This window comes from Pristiophorus japonicus, chromosome 11, assembly GCF_044704955.1.
Source record: "Pristiophorus japonicus isolate sPriJap1 chromosome 11, sPriJap1.hap1, whole genome shotgun sequence".
Classification (NCBI taxonomy): domain Eukaryota; kingdom Metazoa; phylum Chordata; class Chondrichthyes; family Pristiophoridae; genus Pristiophorus; species Pristiophorus japonicus.
In genome coordinates this window covers 220221036-220241438 of record NC_091987.1, presented here as the reverse complement: position 1 = coordinate 220241438, position 20403 = coordinate 220221036, and the positions used below count along the sequence as shown (strand labels likewise).

The window sequence follows — 20403 nt, the reverse complement described above, 5'->3', positions numbered from 1 at the left end:
TTACCTGTTTATTCTCAGCTTCCTTCACAGCCTGGTTCACATAGTTCAGGATCTGACGACAGCATTCTGCCGCTTTCTTCACCTTCTTCTTCTCTTCATGTTGTTCTGGATCTAAGAATAAGTAGACATGTCCCATTAGAGAAAAGACTTTCACCCTCCTCCAGAGAAATGAGTAGACAACACTTACTGAATGTAGAGTGAAAGGCCGAACATTTACCCTGTGCACTTCAGTATGACTGTGTATTTGAGAGACAGATTAGCAGAGGAAACCTCTTCAAACCCCAGAGAACTCCAGAACAGAGGGACGGATTATTAGCAACGCACCCATTGATGGAGACTTGCTGATGCACTTCAGGCACCACACACCTTTTACATTACATAGTATTACATAGTATTCTGTACCAGTGCTTATGCTTCACACGAGCCTCCTCCCTCCCACCTTCCTTCATCTATCCTACCAGCATATACCATGCTAAATGTGTGCAGCAAATACTTATTTATAATTTGATGATAGAGTTTATTTCCTTGAATGTTCCGTCCTCCCTTGTTGATTGCGCTGTGTGATCCCCGTCACTCACACCACTCTGTGCATTTCATGGCTTCTCCACGTACAATCTGTCGAGTTCTATTGTTGGCATCCCTTGGGGTTCTCTCCCCGCCGTACCTTGGGGTCCTTACCTGTGTTTTTGGCAATGTTCTCCAGCAGCAGCGGGTATTTGGTCAGTCGCTGCATCTCGGTCGGGATGATGTCCTTCAGTTGCAGCCTCCGGCATTGTGGGTTACTCTGCGCCTCCTGCAATAGATCATCGTAACCAAGATGATCAATTCCCCTCCCTCCACACGCAATGCAGCAGACCCTCCCTCCTATCCGCACCAGACCGTTCCCCCCCCCACAGACCCCACCGCCCACCCCTCCGACCCCCCAGCAGACCCTCCCCCCCCCCACAGACCCCACACACCCCCTCACTGCCCACAGACCCTCCCCCCCCCACAGACCCCACACACCCCCTCACTGCCCACAGACCCTCCCCCCCCCCACAGACCCCACACACCCCCTCACTGCCCACAGACCCTCCCCCCCCACAGACCCCACACACCCCCTCACTGCCCACAGACCCTCCCCCCACAGATCTCACACACCCTCCCCACCCCCTACAGCCCGTTCCCACCCCCCCACACCAGACCCATCCCACCCCCGCACTGGACCCGCCCCCCGGCCCGGCCCCCCCCCCCCCACACGCACCGGATGCCCCTCCCAGGATGTGCAGCACAATAAACTCTCACAGCAAGTGCAACATCAGAAATCCTTTCCTTTATGAATCCCTGTCCCTTTCTGCATTATGGAAGCCCCTCCCGATGTGTTAGATGCCCCCACTTTCACAAGGGCAATTAACCCCTGGAACAGATCTGCCCATGCTGCTCCACACACCCTCTGTGCAGTTACCCCTGCTCTCCAAATCACATTTTTCCCCATTTGCCATACAAAGGGATTATGAGAGATTATCAGCAGCCTTCAGGTTGCTCCACATTCTACATTAGAAGCATTTCTCTTCCCCACTAGAATATCTGTAACGCAGAGAGAAGCAGGTGGACTGAGAGACAGAGGAGTGTTTGATGGGATAGTGTAGAGGGAGCTTTACTCTGTATCAAAGGAAAATGGAAGGTGCAACGAGACCTGGGTGTCATGGTATATCAGTCATTGAAAGTTGACATGCAGGTATAGCAGGCGGTGAAGAAAGCAAATGGTATGTTAGCCTTCATAGGTAGGGATTTTGAGTATAGGAGCAGGGAGGTCTTACTGCAGTTGTACAGGGTCTTGGTGAGGCCTCACCTGGAATATTGTGTTCAGTTTTGGTATCCTAATCTGAGGAAGGATGTTCTTGCTATTGAGGGAGTGGAGCGAAGGTTCACTAGACTGATTCCTGGGATGGCGGGACTGACATATGAGGAGAGACTGGATCGACTGGGCCTTTATTTATTGGAGTTTATAAGGCTGAGAGGGGATCTCATAGAAACATATAAAATTCTGATGGGACGGGACAGGTTAGATGCAGGAAGAATGTTCCTGATGTTGGGGAAGTCCAGAACCAGGGGACATAGTCTAAGGATAAGGGGTAAGCCATTTAGGACAGAGATGAGGAGAAACTTCTTCACCCAGAGAGTGGTGAACCTGTGGAATTCCCTACCGCAGATAGTTGTTGATGCCAGTTCATTGGAGATATTCAAGAGAGAGTTAGATATAGCCCTTACGGCTAAAGGGATCAAGGGGTATGGGGAGAAAGCAGGAAATGGGTACTGAGGTGAATGATCAGCCATGATCTTATTGAATGGTGGTGCAGGCTTGAAGGGCCGAATGGCCTACTCCTGCACCTATTTCCTATGATTCTCTGTTTCTAACCCCGTGCTGTACTTGCCCTGGGAATGTTTGATGGGACAGTGTCGAGGGAGCTTTACTCTGTATCTAACCCGCGCTCCTATAAGAAATAGGAGCAGGAGTAGGCCATTTGGTCCCTCGAGCCTGCTCCGCCATTCTCTGTACCTACCCTGGGAGGGAGTATCTGGCTTTGAAGCAATTAGGTTTTGGAGATTTTCTCACCTGAATGATTGCCTGGAATCGCGAATCTTTTTTCTGCTTTGATTTGATCAGTTCCAGAGCAAAGGGCTGATTACTGCAGAAAGTGGCAGCAGCTCGTTTAAACTTCTCCTCTTCACAACAGCTGAACTGGAGAAAGAAAACAGGAGTTACTCAGACAGGAGCCGAACACCGAGCGCCGATGGCAGACAGGAGCCGAACACCGAGCGCCGACGGCAGACAGGAGCCGAACACCGAGCGCCGACGGCAGACAGGAGCCAAACACCGAGCGCCGACAGGAGCCGAACACCAGGCGCCGATGGCAGACAGGAGCCGAACACCAGGCGCCGACGGCAGACAGGAGCCAAACACCGAGCGCCGACGGCAGACAGGAGCCGAACACCGAGCGCCGACGGCAGACAGGAGCCAAACACCGAGCGCCGACGGCAGACAGGAGCCGGGCGCCGATGGCAGACAGGAGCCGAACACCGAGCGCCGACGGCAGACAGGAGCCAAACACCGAGCGCCGACAGGAGCCGAACACCAGGCGCCGACGGCAGACAGGAGCCGAACACCAGGCGCCGACGGCAGACAGGAGCCAAACACCAGGCGCCGACGGCAGACAGGAGGCAAACACCAGGCGCCGACGGCAGACAGGAGCCGAACACCAGGCGCCGACGGCAGACAGGAGCCGGGCGCCGACACCAGACGGCAGACAGGAGCCGGGCGCCGACACCAGACGGCAGACAGGAGCCGGGCGCCGAGCGCTGACGGCAGACAGGAGCCGAACACCGACGGCAGACAGGAGCCGAAAACCAGGCGCCGACACCAGACGGCAGACAGGAGCCGAACACCAGACGGCAGACAGGAGCCGAAAACCAGGCGCCGACACCAGACGGCAGACAGGAGCCGAACACCGGGCACCGACGGCAGACAGGAGCCGAACACCAGGCACCGATGGCAGACAGGAGCCGAACACCAGGCACCGACGGCAGACAGGAGCCGAACACCAGGCGCCGACAGCAGACAGGAGCCGGGCGCCGACACCAGACGGCAGACAGGAGCCGAACACCAGGCGCCGACAGCAGACAGGAGCCGAACACCGAGCACCGATGACAGACAGGAGCCGAACACCGGGCACCGACGGCAGACAGGAGCCAAACACCAGGCGCCGACGGCAGACAGGAGCCGAACACCAGGCGCCGACGGCAGACAGGAGCCGGGCGCCGACACCAGACGGCAGACAGGAGCCGGGCGCCGACACCAGACGGCAGACAGGAGCCGGGCGCCGAGCGCTGACGGCAGACAGGAGCCAAACACCGAGCGCCGACGGCAGACAGGAGCCGGGCGCCGATGGCAGACAGGAGCCGAACACCGAGCGCCGACGGCAGACAGGAGCCAAACACCGAGCGCCGACAGGAGCCGAACACCAGGCGCCGACGGCAGACAGGAGCCGAACACCAGGCGCCGACGGCAGACAGGAGCCAAACACCAGGCGCCGACGGCAGACAGGAGCCAAACACCAGGCGCCGACGGCAGACAGGAGCCAAACACCAGGCGCCGACGGCAGACAGGAGCCGAACACCAGGCGCCGACGGCAGACAGGAGCCGGGCGCCGACACCAGACGGCAGACAGGAGCCGGGCGCCGACACCAGACGGCAGACAGGAGCCGGGCGCCGAGCGCTGACGGCAGACAGGAGCCGAACACCGACGGCAGACAGGAGCCGAAAACCAGGCGCCGACACCAGACGGCAGACAGGAGCCGAACACCAGACGGCAGACAGGAGCCGAAAACCAGGCGCCGACACCAGACGGCAGACAGGAGCCGAACACTGGGCACCGACGGCAGACAGGAGCCGAACACCAGGCACCGATGGCAGACAGGAGCCGAACACCAGGCACCGACGGCAGACAGGAGCCGAACACCAGGCGCCGACAGCAGACAGGAGCCGGGCGCCGACACCAGACGGCAGACAGGAGCCGAACACCAGGCGCCGACAGCAGACAGGAGCCGAACACCGAGCACCGATGACAGACAGGAGCCGAACACCGGGCACCGACGGCAGACAGGAGCCGAACACCGAGCACCGATGACAGACAGGAGCCGAACACCGGGCACCGACGGCAGACAGGAGCCCGGCGGCGACACCAGACAAGAGCCGGGCGCCGACACCCGACACACAACAGTAGCCGAACACCGACACCAGACGGCAGACAGGAGCCGAACACCAGGCGCCGACAGCAGACAGGAGCCGAACACCAGGCGCCGACAGCAGACAGGAGCCGAACACCGGGCACCGATGGCAGACAGGAGCCCGGCGGCGACACCAGACAAGAGCCGGGCGCCGACACCCGACACACAACAGTAGCCGAACACCGACACCAGACAGGAGCCAAACACCGACAACAGACTGGCAGCGACAGCCGACAGGAGCCAGGCACCGACACCCGACCGGAACCGAACACTGACACCCAACAGCAGACAGGAACCGAACGCAGACACCCGACAGGAGCCAACTCCAGACAGCAGACAGCAGTACAAAAATCACAATCCTACATAAGATGATAAGATAGGATGCATAGTATTTAACGGCATATTTTCTATAAGCTGTTGGGATTTGGGCAAGGATGACCAGGCTGGCATTAATTGCCCAGCCCTAGTTGCCCCGAGGAGGGGCTGGAATGGCCAAAGTGGTGTTAGGAAGGGAGATCAAAACTCTGACCCAGCCACAATGAAGGAACAGTGATAAATGTTCAAGTCAGGATGGTGTGCGACTCGGAATAAATCGGAGGTGATGGTATTCACACAACATTGCTGCTCTTGTTCTTTTTGATGGTGTAAGTCGCGGGTTTGTGAGTTGCCACAGGGCACCCTGTGGATACACACTGCAGGCACAGCGAGTCAGCGGTGGAGGGAGTGGATAGCCATCTAAGAGCAGAAGTACCAATCTGCTCTGTCCTGAATGGTGGTGAGTGTTCCATCACACTCCTGACTGGAGGCTTGTAGATGGTGGGGAGTCAAGGGGAGGTGGATTGGCTTTCTCTGGTCTCAGATGGTCAAATGTTCACTGATACTTGTCAGCCCAAATCTGGCTATTATCTGGATCCTACTGGAGGCTGGTAGTATGGACTGATATTGGAGGAATTGTGAATGGAACTGAACACTGCAATCATCAGGTAACATCCCCACTCCTGACCTTATGATGGAGGGAAGGTCACTGATGAAGCATGTGAAGATGGTTGGGCCTAGGACACTGTCCTGAGGAACTCCTGCAGCGATGACCTGGGGCTGAGATGATTGACCTCCAATAACCACAACCATCTTCCTTTGTGTCAGGTATGATTCCAGCCACTGGCCTCACTCAACTTCTTTGTTAGACTAGACTGCTGAGACCAAGGATTGATTGGCCAGTTTACTGAGCATTTACTAGGCTGTATAGACCAGACTTCTGCTGCAGTCACTGTCTGGGATTTCTTTCACTTGAATTCTCGATCGCTTCAGAGAGGAAGACCCCGTGAAAGTTCTGCTTACAAATTCATGAGGGTTTACAGATGGACACTCACCCAGCTCAGCAGGTCCTCTCCGATCTGATCAACTACAAAGTTTTCATTCCTTTTCCAGACTTTCCTCATCTGTTCATTTAATGAAACTAGAAAAATAAACAGAATTTAGAAAATCTACCGTTAATATCACAACATTTGATGCAATTACACCCAGTGTTAAGTTGCTGGGAGGTAGTAATCTGTTCATAGAATACAACAGAGGAGACCATTCGGCCCATCATGCCTGTGCCGGCTCTGTGAGAGAGTGATCCAATTAGTCCCACTCCCCCCCACTCCTTCCACACAGCCTGGCAAATATTTCCCCTTCCAGTATTTATCCAATTCCCTTTTGAAAGCTATTATTGAATCTGCTCCCACCGCCCTTTCAGGCCGTGCGTTCCCGATCATAACTCGCTGCGTAAAAAGATTCTCCTCATCTCCCTCTGGTTCTTTTGCCAATCACCTTAAATCTGTGCCCTCTAGTTACCGATCCTTCTGTCACTGAAAACGGTGTCTCCTTATTTACTCAATCAAAACCATTTTGAACACCTCTATTAAATCTCCTCTTAACTTTTTCTGCTGTAAGGAGAACAATCCCAGCTTCTCCACACAATTTAAGTCCCTCATCTCTGGGACTATTCTGGTAAATCTCCTCTTTAAAATCTTGAACCCGTGTTTTATAAAGGTGCAGCATGCATTCCTTGCTTTTATACTCTATTCCTCTATTAATAAAGCCCATGCTCGCGTATGTTTTTTTTCTAAACAGCCTTCTCAACTTGTTTTGCCACCCTCAAAGATTCATGTACATACACCCCCAGGTCTCTCTGTTCCTGCACCCTCTTTAAAACAGTGTCATTTAGTTTATAATGCCTCCCCTCAGCCTTCGTCTAAATCACTAAGTGTCTTCAAGCTGGCGAGAGAATTTGGCAGGGGATGTCAACCTTTTGCCAAGCTCCCAGTTCAGACACTGAGTGGGAGCTTGGACCCACCGACCATGAGCAGAGTGCCCAGTCCAAGCGCCATGTTCAGCCATGAACTCATTGAATGGCGGTGCAGGCTAGAAGGGCCGAATGGCCTACTCCTGCACCTATTTTCTATGTTTCTATGTTTCTATGCTCACTCTGCTACCTGAACATCACATGAGGAACTTGCTGGGCACAGAGGAATCTCCAGCCTAGGTCAACAGCTGCCACCTCACAGGAAGAGACATCGGCTGATGGATTTGTGGAAGGATTTGGTGGATACATAGAAACATAGAAAATAGGTGCAGGAGTAGGCCATTCGGCCCTTCGAGCCTGCACCGCCATTCAATGAGTTCATGGCTGAACATGCAACTTCAGTACCCCATTCCTGCTTTCTCGCCATACCCCTTGATCCCCCTAGTAGTAAGGACTTCATCTAACTCCTTTTTGAATATATTTAGTGAATTGGCCTCAACAACTTTCTGTGGTAGAGAATTCCACAGGTTCACCACTCTCTGGGTGAAGAGGTTTCTCTTTATCTCGGTCCTAAATGGCTTACCCCTTATCCTTAGACTGTGACCCCTGGTTCTGGACTTCCCCAACATTGGGAACATTCTTCCTGCATCTAACCTGTCTAAACCCATCAGAATTTTAAACGTTTCTATGAGATCCCCTCTCATTCTTCTGAACTCCAGTGAATACAAGCCCAGTTGACCCAGTCTTTCTTGATATGTCAGTCCCGCCATCCCGGGAATCAGTCTGGTGAACCTTCGCTGCACTCCCTCAATAGCAAGAATGTCCTTCCTCAAGTTAGGAGACCAAAACTGCACACATTACTCCAGGTGTGGCCTCACCAAGGCCCTGTACAACTGTAGTAACACCTCCCTGCCCCTGTACGCAAATCCCCTCGCTATGAAGGCCAACATGCCATTTGCTTTCTTAACCGCCTGCTATACCTGCATGCCAACCTTCAATGACTGATGTACCATGACACCCAGGTCTCGTTGCACCTCCTCTTTTCCTAATCTGTCAGCAGTCAGATAATAGTCTGTCTCTCTGTTTTTACCACCAAAGTGGATAACCTCACATTTATCCACATTATACTTCATCTGCCATGCATTTTCCCACTCACCTAACCTATCCAAGTCACTTTGCAGCCTCATAGCATCCTCCTCGCAGCTCACACTGCCACCCAACTTAGTGTCGTCTGCAAATTTGGAGATACTACATTTAATCCTCTCGTCTAAATCATTAATGTACAATGTAAACAGCTGGGGCCCCAGCACAGAGCCTTGCGGTACCCCACTAGTCACTGCCTGCCATTCTGAAAAGTACCCATTTACTCCTACTCTTTGCTTCCTGTCTGACAACCAATTCTCAATCCACATCAGCACACTACCCCCAATCCCATGTGCTTTAACTTTGCACATTAATCTCTTGTGTGGGACCTTGTCGAAAGCCTTCTGAAAGTCCAAATATACCACATCAACTGGTTCTCCCTTGTCCACTCTACTGGAAACATCCTCAAAAAATTCCAGAAGATTTGTCAAGCATGATTTCCCTTTCACAAATCCATGCTGACTTGGACCCATCATGTCACCTCTTTCCAAATGCGCTGCTATGACATCCTTAATAATTGATTCCATCATTTTACCCACTACTGAGGTCAGGCTGACCGGTCTATAATTCCCTGTTTTCTCTCTCCCTCCTTTTTTAAAAAGTGGGGTTACATTGGCTACCCTCCACTCCATAGGAACTGATCCAGAGTCTATGGAATGTTGGAAAATGACTGTCAATGCATCCGCTATTTCCAAGGCCACCTCCTTAAGTACTCTGGGATGCAGTCCATCAGGCCCTGGGGATTTATCGTCCTTCAGTCCTATCAATTTCCCCAACACAATTTCCCGACTAATAACGATTGTTGAGAACCCACAGACAACCATGCCTGGAAATCACCAGTATCGCTCTCCATCACAGTGCCAACCGAAGCCCACCATCTTTCAGTGGCAGCACAGTCACTTGACCAACATTGCTCAGTGTCCTGGTGTCGGGGAAGGAGCGACTCTCTAATCAGTTGTGGTTGCAGAGTCTCACACCGGTAAGTAACTGAACTACATCGAGACATGGTTGAAATCCAAAGCCATTTTCATTACCAATTATCGGAGTCAACTGGAGAGTCAATCTCTCTGGACTTCATTAACTTCCCTCCCCTGGACACTAGGCCCAGAGCACCGCCCCGCCCAGTCCCATACGAGCAATGACGGACAGGTAAAGACCATCGAGCCTGTCCCACACAATGGCGATACCACGTATATCACATGTATACCCCACCCCACCCCACCACTCCCACTTACCGTGAAGCTGCAGGACTTCCTCAAGGTTGGAGAAGATGTTTTTCACGTCAGTTGTGGGTAAGTTGACGTCGCGTATCATCTTCTGGTAAAAGATTACATCCAGAACCTTCAGCATTCGGATGTGAGCTCTCTCAGTGTGGAAAAGTTCTACACAAATAACGGGAGAGAATGCGAGAGAAATACATATTTGTGCTTGAGATAAACTGAGGATTAGAATCAGCACTCACAATAAAAACACACCTAGATTCCCCAAAATCAGGAGTTAACAAAACCAAAATAAATTGCGTGCTATGTGACTCCTGCACTTTGTGACCCCATGTGACCCTCTGCACGCTCTCTGTGCTTGGCTGGTCTTAATCGGCCCCATAACCCCAGAACCTCCCCAACTCCTGTGCCCCCCCCCCCCACACCACCCAAACGCTCCCCCCTCCCCCCCGCACCTCCCCCACACAACCCAGAAGCACCCCACTCCCCACCAGATGCTCCCCCCCTCCCCTCCATCAAAAGCTCCCCCTACCCACCACACGCGGGCCCCCCCCCCCACCACTCCACCACCCAGATGCTCGCCCCACTAGCCATCCCACCCCCTGGGCAGGCCCCAGACTGCCCCATCCCCACTGTCTTACCGTTAATCACTTCCTGCCGCTTGATCTCGTGTGGTTTCAGGCCCGACAGGACGTCCCGACTCACTAGCTGCTGCCAATTAGCTGGGTCCTGCTCCACATCCGACAGGTGGGTCTGATCTTCTTCAGCCTGACCCAACGAGTGTGACCCAGCCTCAGTCCATGCTCCGTAACCATGGCCATCCGCTCTGATAAACACCAGCACAAAGTTTACCAAAAGATCGCCGTGTGACCCCTGCACGGCCTCAGCATCCAGCGATGAGCCAGAGGTAATTGGGCAAATATTTTAAAAGAATGAATTTCAGGACTATGGGGAAAAAGCAGGAGAGACGGGACTAATTGGATCAAAGAGCCTGCACAAACACGATGGGCCGAATGGCCTCCTGATGTGCCGTAAGATTCGATGATACTGTGCCCACACAGCGTTGAGCAACTCTGTAATGATCTCGGCAAATGTGCTGCACACAACTGACAGAAAGATCTCGCAATCCCCGCTTCATGACTGATAGCTCACAGCATTTACAATACATGCTGCAACATCATAGGGGTAATCACACAGGATGCAACACGCCTCTCATACACTGCCCTTTAATCTGGACTCGCACCCACTGACTGACCTGTACCCACCAGTACTGTACCCCAGTGTTAGCGACAGACCTGTACCCCTAGTACTGTACCCCAGTGTTATACAGTGACAGACCTGTACCCACCAGTACTGTACCCCAGTGTTAGCGACAGACCTGTACCCCTAGTACTGTACCACAGTGTTATATAGTGACAGACCTGTACCCACCAGTACTGTACCCCAGTGTTATACAGTGACAGACCTGTACCCACCAGTACTGTACCCCAGTGTTATACACTGACAGACCTGTACCCACCAGTACTGTACCCCAGTGTTAGCGACAGACCTGTACCCCTAGTACTGTACCACAGTGTTATATAGTGACAGACCTGTACCCACCAGTACTGTACCCGTGTTATACAGTGACAGACCTGTACCCACCAGTAATGTACCCCAGTGTTATACAGTGACAGACCTGTACCCACCAGTTACTGTACCCAGTGTTATACAGTGACAGACCTGTACACACCAGTACTGTACCCCAGTGTTAGCGACAGACCTGTACCCCAGTACTGTACCACAGTGTTATATAGTGACAGACCTGTACCCACCAGTACTGTACCGCAGTGTTATAGTGACAGACCTGTACCCCCAGTACTGTACCCATGTTATACACTGACAGACCTGTACCCACCAGTACTGTACCCATGTTATACAGTGACAGACCTGTACCCACCAGTACTGTACCCCAGTGTTATACAGGGACAGACATGTACCCACCAGTACTGTACCCCAATGTTATACACTGACAGACCTGTACCCACCAGTACCGTACCCCAGTGTTATACAGGGACAGACCTGTACCCATCAGTACTGTACCCCAGTGTTTATACACTGACAGACCTGTACCCACCAGTACTGTACCCATGTTATACAGTGACAGACCTGTACCCACCAGTACTGTACCCCAGTGTTATACAGTGACAGACCTGTACCCACCAGTACTGCACCAGTGTTATACAGTGACAGACCTGTACCCGCAGTACTGTACCCCAGTGTTATACACTGACAGACCTGTACCCATCAGTACTGTACCCCAGTGTTATACAGTGACAGACCTGTACCCACCAGTACTGTATCCCAGTGTTATACAGTGACAGACCTGTACCCCCCAGTACTGAACCCCAGTGTATACAGTGACTTATCTGTATCCCAGTGTTAAGTGACATACCTGTAACCCCAATGTTATACAATGACAGACCAGTATCCACCAGTTCTGTACCAGTGTTATCGTGACCGACCTGTACCCACCAGTACTGTACCCCAGTGTTATACAGTGACAGACCTGTACCCACCAGTACTGTACCCCAGTGTTATACAGTGACAGCCTGTACCCACCAGTACTGTACCCCAGTGTTATACAGTGACAGACCTGTACCCACCAGTACTGTACCCCAGTGTTATACAGTGACAGCCTGTACCCACCAGTTACTGTATCCCAGTGTTTTACTGTGACATAATTTTGAAGTACATAAGTATGACCAAAACTACGGTATTATATTGGGAAAAAAGCTGATTTTGAATGCCTGAGATTAGCCCGTGGGCCCTCAGGTTGGACATTTCTGTACATCAGTAATCGATACACTGCCAGTTTTGTGCTCACAATCACATCTTTCACATTACATTCCTGAAGATTTTAGTAAATCCCAGCTTTGTGCTCAACAAGTACTCACCTGCGACCGGGTTTCGGGGTACATGGGGGTGTGGCGGTCTCCAGACTTCTGAAACACAAGAGAAAATTAAACTGCAGGAAGAAAAACACCGTTCGAAACGAGGGCCCTTGGACAGGGCATGGAGTGGGGGCCCATGGGCGGGGAGCGAGGGGCCCGGAGCGAGGGGCCGTGGGCCCGGAGCGGGGGCCCGTGGGCGGGGAGCGAGGGGCCCGGAGCGTGGACCCGTGGGCGGGGAGCGAGGGCCCGGAGTGAGGGGCCGTGGGCCCGGAGCGGGGGCCCGTGGGCGGGGAGCCCGGAGCGTGGACCCGTGGGCCCGGAGCCGTGGGCAGGGAGCGAGGGGCCCGGAGCGTGGACGTGGGCCCGTGGGCGGGGAGCGAGGGGCCCGGAGCGGGGGCCTGGAGCGAGGGGCCGTAGGCCCGGAGCGTGGACCCGTGGGCAGGGAGCGAGCGAGGGCCCGGAGCGATCACTCACACCCATCACTTCCCACAGTCGCACACACCTCCAACGATGGGCAGTTGTGGGTCCCGGTGCGTTATGTCCGACACCGGAAGCATTGTGTCCTGCTCCGTTTGATCGGATGCATTTGGTGTTGCCGAGGTTTTGCTAGGAGTGTCCATCGAAGTTACTCACCTCTCCGACTCCCGGTCCTCCTCCATCACCTGATCAAGGCTGGATGGAAACTCGAAGGTGGCTGCCTTCGGTGTGGAAGTGCTGGAATCGCCAATGAATACATTTTCTGCAAACATTTTCGATGTAGCGGGTATTGCGGCAACAGAATCTGGGAAGGAGAGATCAAGAATCAGAAAGAGTGCCATTCGGCCCATCCAGTCGGTGCTGGTATTTATCCTCCACACGAGCAGTATCCGACTCTCATGCACCCACCATGTTCTCAGATACCTTTATCCCCCTTTCCTCCAACACCCTCTCTAACCCATTCTTCAGTTTCCGGTTTCTGCTTCAACTACTAACTCCAGGATCTTCCTGCTCTCTGTTCTAAACCTCTTGCATCAAATCAGTGATAGAGAGAAAGAGACAGAGAGCGGGAGGGAGGCGGAGAGCACGGGAGGCAGACAGAGACAGAGACAGAGAGGCAGACAGAGACAGAGAGACAGACGCGCACACAAATAGCGAGAGGGCATGAGAGTGCGTGGGCGATAGAGGGGTGTGAGAACGGATGTGAATGAGAAGGCGTTGTGCGAGCGCGGGGCACAAGTGCTGGGCTTGAGTAGCGATGAGGGACAGTGAGTTTACAGATGTACCTGTGTCACTCTCCGAGAGCCCATCGTGTACAGTGATGGTCAACGCTGACCCTGGCAAGCCGGTCACTGCGGGCTGATAGTTTGAGTCACTTCCTTCGCTGATGAACGGAATAAGTTTGGATCTCTCACTGTGGTCAGAGTGAGAGGCTGAGCGGCTGTATGCTCCCGGCTGTTTCTGGTAGAGCAACTTGGCCTTTTCAACTGGACAAAGATATCACAGGTCAATCTCAAGATGCGCTGACCCAACATTTAAACAACAACTGCCAACTGGCTCCGTCGAGTCGCACTTACTTGCGCTGCGATCCTGTTTACTTGTGCGCCGAATTGGGTCCAGAATGCTCTGGAAACGTTTCTTTTTCTCATCATCTTTCACTGATTCCTTTTCCTTCTTTATACTCGGCTGTTTGGAGAGAATAAAAAGCAGAGAGAGACTCTAAAGCTACAGCGCCAACCAACTCGTAGACCTTGCAATCTTCCAACTCTGAAACAAGCGGTCTTAATCCCAAATCCAAAACATTCCCGCCTTCATCATCAGCCCCACCCCCCCTCCCAAACCGGAACCGAAAGTCTCCCCACAAACCGAACCGAATGCTGAGGTCACTACCAGACACTGGGATAAAATCATTGATCATTGTCAGCTGGGCTCAGACTTCGATCAAAGGTCTGTAACTCCCACATCAACAGACAAGTTAATGGCAGATGTCATCTCTAGCCACGATCATCGAAACATCTCAGGAGAGAAGCTGCAGCAGGCCGGCGTGGAATGGAGGGGTGGGAGAACCATGGCATCAGGACACTCCCCCCTAGCCTCAAATATACCAACAAGCTGCAGACGCACACAAACCAACCTTCTTCTTTGGGAAGAATGCAACTCGTATTCTGCGATCTCTGTCTAGGTTCCTAGAATCCTTCATTTTCACGCCGAGCTGTTTCATGTAGATGAGGATTACATCGGACACGGAATTACTGCGCAGAGAGAGAGTGGAATGTGAGAGTCTGCACAGATTGCCAGGAAGCAACACCACGGAACACAACTCTGAGCACCGAGAGAGAGAAGGATTCGCTTCAGGAGCTGGCCGCTGGTCCATCAACAAAACGGTTACTCTGAGGTCAGCAAAAGACTTGGAAATGATTGAAGATGAGAGTTTTATTGGAATGCTGTCATTTTCAGTGATTCTAACACTCAGCGTGCATAATGGTGCAAATACTAAAATTATGGGGCAAACGAATCAAGCAGACTCCAATCTGGCTGTTAATCAGCAGAGGGAAAAGTTAACAAGCAGGAATCGACCAGACTCACCTCTTCTCTTCCTCAGAAGGAGATAATGTCGCCCTGAAAAGCACAAAAATTAAACTCGCTGAATAATCCAACAGAAAAGTCCAGCAGGTCCAAACATCCAATGACATAACTAAACATCGTGACTCCCAGTCTACTTGCAATCTCGGATTACTCTCAGTGCCGTGCGCTAGTGAGTGTAGGAGCGGAAACATAAAGTAGGTTAATACATGGCTGGAGAAATGGTGCAGGAGGGAGGGCTTCAGAGTACTGGGGCATTGGAACCAGTTCTGGGGCAGGTGGACGGGTTGTATCTGAACAATGGCCTCGCAGGGAGGTTAACTTGTGCTGTGGGGGAGGGTTTCAATGAATTAGACAGGGAGAGGGGCACCAGGATGAAACATTAAATAGGAGAAACAAGGTGTAGAGAGGAATGGGAGAAACAAACAGCATTATAATAAAGGCTAGCCCAGAGGGAGGGAGGGGGGGGTCAAACGGGGAAGGAATTTGTAAATGCACGTAGCGTGGTATACAAGGATGATGAGTTACAGGCACATGGGACTATGATATCATGGCAATAACAGAGAAAGGCAGGATTGGGAACTTAATATTTCTGGCTACAATATGTTCATGAATAGAGAAGAAAAAAAAGGAGTGTGTGGCAGTATTGATGAAAGATACTGATACAGCCCTGGAAAGGAATGATGTGAGCTGGAATGAAAGGATGGCGGAGCATCAACCAACGTCACTTTGCTATCAGGAACACAACAGAATCTTGCTAAACTTTGCAGCAAATCACGAGCCGGTTACTTGTCGGGAAGGGAAGCCTCTTGGTCTCCAGCCCAGGCCTGTGCGTGTGTAGATTATACACAGCACCTTATTTAGCCCAACTAATCTCTCCACACAGGCACAACATAGTCACTTCATCATTTTAAACACTTTAATTCAATCTCCCAAAGCCTACACTTTCCTAGGCAAGAACAGTGGGAAGTTTTCAAGGAAGCATTTGGTCCGATACAAAGTGTTACACACCCCTAAAGGCCAAAAGCTCCACTTGTATAGTTAAACAACCTTGGCCAATAAATTAGGTAAGAGGCAATATTCGGCTAAAAGAAAAGGTTTACACAAGTGTAAAGAAAAGTGGAAATCTAACAGACTGGGAGAGCTGTAAAAAGACAAGATATCAAAACTAAGCGCAAATGTAACTGAGAAAGAGAGTGGTTTGGGGGATGTGAGCCCACTGAAGCCACATTCAGGTGGGACTATAATGGACAAGAAGGAAATGGCAGACTCATTAAATGAGGACCTTGTCTGTTTTCACAATGGAGGAAGCGGACAAAATGCCAGCGGGACACGGGAACCAGAAGAAGTCAAGGGAAGGAACTTAATGGATTTAATACAATTAATAAAATGGTAAATGGAGAAAATAATAGGACTTAAGATACACAAAACTGCTGGACCTGATGGTTTCCACACTCAGGTAGTAAAAGAAACAGGTAAGGGAATTTCAGATACTTTAGTCATAATTTTCTCCAGATTTGATCATTGTGCCTTTAAACTGGCCAATTTCAAATGGAAGGCTATGACCAGAGGTGTTCCCCAGGGGTCTGCTCTGGGGCCTCAGCTTTTCACCATATTTACTCAAGACTTCAATGAAGAAAGCGAGAGTTTTGCAGACAACACTAAGTTAGGAGGGACAATAAGTAGGACAGAGGAGAGCAGGAAGTTACAAAGGGACAGACAGACTAAGAACGTGGGCAAAACTGAGGCAAAGAGAGTTCAATGCGAGGAAGTGTGAGGCCATCCACTTTGGATCTGAGAAATATAAACTGAAATATTTTCTAAATAGTGAAAAATTAGGGGCTGAGGAGCAGCAGAGATTTAGGGGTCCACGTGCACATATCACTAAAAGCTAGTGTAAGGTTACAAAAAGTAATCAAAAAGCTAATGGAATGTTAGCCTTTATCTCGAGGGGGCAAGAATACACAAGGAGGAAGTGATGCTTCAGCTGTCGGGAGCTCTGCGTTCCGTTCTAGCACCGTACCTCGGAGAATATATTGGCTTTGGAGGGAGTGCAACGCAGGTTCACCCAAATAATGCCAGGGCTTAAAGGGTTAAATGGGGACCGGTTGCATTGACTAAGCTTGTATTCCCTGCAGTATAGAAGATCGTGGGGTCATTCAATTGAGGTGTTTAAAATGTTAAAAGGATTCAATAGAGTAGATAGAGAGAAATGATTTCCTGTGGTGGGCAGAACAAGGGGCATAACCTTCAAATTAGAGCTAGACTGTTCAGGGATACTGTCAGGATAGATATCTCCAGGACCCGGTGGTTTCCATGCCAGGGTACCAAAACAAACAAGTGAGGAAATTGCAAATACATTAGTCATAATTTTCCAACGCTCTCTAGATTCAGGAATTGTGCAGCTGGATTGGAAATTGCATATTGTCACTCCATTCTTTAAGGTGAAAGGGAGGAAGAAATCAGGATGTGAGTTGTGGCAAAGTTACCGGAATCCATCATCAGAGACAAAGTGACTGTGAATTTGAATAGGTCTGAGCTGATCAGAGGGGGTCAGAGAGTGTCAGCATGGCTTTGTGGTCATGTCTGGTTAACCAAGTTCAATGTTGTGAGCAGGTCAGTAGCACGGTGGGTAAAGGAATATCTGGCACCTGTTCACTGCCTGAAAACCTGTGCCTGAAGCCCAGCAACACCAATCACTTGTGGATTGGAATTTACTCACAGAACCTCATCGATCTTCAGCAACAGGTGCTCGGCACACACCCGCTCCTTCTGTTCCGCCATTGCACGGTCTCGCATTCGATCCAGATCCAACTTGGCCAACTCACTCTCTCCAATTGTCATTCCCATGTTCCGTTTTTGTCTGTTGGAAACGTCAGGCACAGATTAGCGTAGAGATTTAATCCTCTTGGAAGCAGCTTTAAAGTAATTAGCCCCACCATAAAATCCTTGCAAGGTGGTCAACCAGGCGGAAAATTACATCGTTAAAGCTGGGACAAGCAGGGCGAGGTTAGGGGGCGGGCGGCGGGGTCAGGGTCGATGAGGGGGTCTGGGGGTGGGGGGGGGAGATGGATGAGTGGGAGGCAGGGGATTCAGGCCTTTCCCCTTGGACAGCTCAGTCTCATTTCATTGACTCGCTCAAGCAGCGGCATGGGATGACCAAGTTGGTTGTGTTTACCTGAAGTCTTCCAGATGTGTCTGAACATCAGGCAGGACACTGGCCTGCACTCCCTGCACGAAGCTACGTTGCATCTCTTCAGACAGATCTGTTCTCCTACGCTCTGAAAGATTTCACCAAAGAGAAGGGGATGATTATGTTGATGGATTTACTGCTAATAAATTCAACACCTCATTCAGGCTGCGAGCTACATGTCCTTAGCTCAGTGTAATATAATCCATCGGCAACACCAACAAACAGCAGCCTGCAACCCCCGAGCAGCTCATTTACTCAACAGCTCAGTGGGTAAATGCACCTATCAAAATGGTACTGAGGCACATGCACCAGGTGTGCAGCAACCCTTGGGGTACCGAGATACAGATCTGAAAAGTCCCAGCTTGGATCCTGGTCTGTGAATAATTGGCTGATTGGAGTGCTACAATCTGCTCACCATCCGCTCAGTACACTCAGTACACCTCAGTGCCGGGAATGTTGGAGAGTGTACACACTGCAGACACTGCACAAGATAACGAGAGTGAGCAAGTGACCCAACACTCCCCAGCCCCATTCTCCTTCAGGGGTGGGAGAAAGCTCAACTGCTAATGTGTGTGTCACTAAATCCCAATGTTATTCCTCCCAGAATCGGGCTTTCTCCCACAGTACTGGCTGCACCTGGGCTGCTCAAGGGATGTAGTGTTGGAAAGATGTTGGTTTCAGGACTTACCCAGCTCTGTGCTGATCCATTCTGGAACCTGGACTTTGAGATTCTGGGGGGAAAAGGAGATGTGTTGAGTGCACGAGCAGAGCAGAATGAGGCAAACAGCAAGATGCTAACGACATTTACACTTTTAGCCAACAACTTGCCCAACACACACTCCTTCATTGTCACATCTAACAACAACAACTTGCATTTATATAGCGCCTTTAACATAGTAAAACATCCCAAAATGGTTCGCAGGAGTGTTATAAGACAAAACAAATAAAGTTGACACCAAGCCACACAAGAAGAAATTACGGCAGGTGACCAAAGGCTTGGTCAAAGAGGTCAGGGAGGGATTTGAAAACAAGGATGAGAAATTTGAAATAGAGGCATTACTTAACCGGGAGCTAATGTAGGTCGGCGAGCACAGGGGTTGATGGGTGAACAGGACTTGATGCGAGTTAGGACATGGGCTGCCGAGTTTTGGATTACCTCTAGTTTACGTAGGATAGAATGTGGGAGGTCAGCCAGGAATGCGTTGGAGTAGCCAAGTCTAGAGGTAACCAAGGCTTGGATGAGGGCTTCAGCAGCGGATGAGCGTGCGATGTTAAAGAGGTGGAAATAGGCGGATTTGCTGCAGATGTGTGGCCGGAAGCTTCTGCAGAAAAGAGGATCTTTAGGAAAGGTGCAGGTGTGTTCACCTGCACAGCGGCTGTGGTGTCCCTGCACCTTACTACAAACTCATACGAGGCATGTACTGCAGACACAGTCACTACGTGACCTTAACCTTTATTCCCTGGATCAAGCAGTGCTGACCCTGGGTGGGATCTCCCCTTTTATACCTGGAAACCCAGGTGAGGAGTGTCACCCACAAGTTCACCCACTGTGGTCAGGGTGTACATTTCTAGGGTATAAGTACAGTGTACATTTCTAGGGTATAAGTACAGTGTACAGGAGTTGCATGAAGGTTACAGTTACATGAAGATTACCGTTGCATGATGGTTACATACATGACATCACCTCCCCCCTTATGTCTTTTTGTGTCAAAGGTTAAGTCTGTCAGGTGGTCGACGCTCTCTCGTGGAGCGCCGCAGTTGTGGCTCTGGTGGCTGAGCCTCAGCACGCGTCCCTGTCACCTGAGGTGATTCCGGCCTGTCCGGGCTGGCCGCAGGGACTGTCCTCGTTGCTCGTCCACTGGCAGTGGTGTGGGTGACATCTCATGCTCTTCTTCAGATTCCTCCGTGTCTATGCTGAACCTTTTCTTTACTTGGTCCAAGGGTTTGTGGCATATCTGCCTATTGTTTAGTCTGACCACTATGACCCTATTCCCTTCTTTGCCAATTACTGTGTCCTCAAGCCACTTGGGTCCCAAAGCATGGTTAAGAACAAATACCACATCATCCATTTCGATACACCTCCCCCTTGAGTTTCGATCATGGAACTCAGTTTGGGACTGGCGCTTGCCCTCAACAATGTCTGCCAGGGCTGGGTGAATGAGGTACAGCCGCGTCTTGAGCGTGCATTTCATGAGGCGTTCCGCTGGCAGGACTCCCGTGAGCGAGTGTGGGCGGGACCTGTAGGCCAGCAGGAGGCGCGATAGGCGGTACTGAAGGGAGGGTCCTTGGATGCGTAGCATG

At 51.3% G+C, this 20403-nt stretch overlaps 1 protein-coding gene across 1 annotated transcript in view; it reads right to left on the bottom strand.

Annotated features, from left to right (window-relative positions):
* The window catches only part of LOC139275685 (rho guanine nucleotide exchange factor 12-like), a 71421-nt gene that overhangs the window by 21750 nt on the left and 29268 nt on the right, over positions 1-20403 (bottom strand). The window contains exons 10-24 of the mRNA XM_070892851.1: positions 18791-18833; positions 18088-18190; positions 17632-17772; positions 14913-14945; positions 14461-14578; positions 13904-14012; positions 13613-13813; positions 12984-13131; positions 12354-12401; positions 10059-10243; positions 9433-9579; positions 6138-6223; positions 2597-2722; positions 679-793; positions 5-111 (exon numbers count right to left, since the gene is read on the bottom strand). Of these exons, the coding sequence (XP_070748952.1) occupies positions 5-111; positions 679-793; positions 2597-2722; positions 6138-6223; positions 9433-9579; positions 10059-10243; positions 12354-12401; positions 12984-13131; positions 13613-13813; positions 13904-14012; positions 14461-14578; positions 14913-14945; positions 17632-17772; positions 18088-18190; positions 18791-18833 (1710 nt within the window). The remainder of the gene's footprint in view (positions 1-4; positions 112-678; positions 794-2596; positions 2723-6137; positions 6224-9432; positions 9580-10058; positions 10244-12353; positions 12402-12983; positions 13132-13612; positions 13814-13903; positions 14013-14460; positions 14579-14912; positions 14946-17631; positions 17773-18087; positions 18191-18790; positions 18834-20403) is intronic.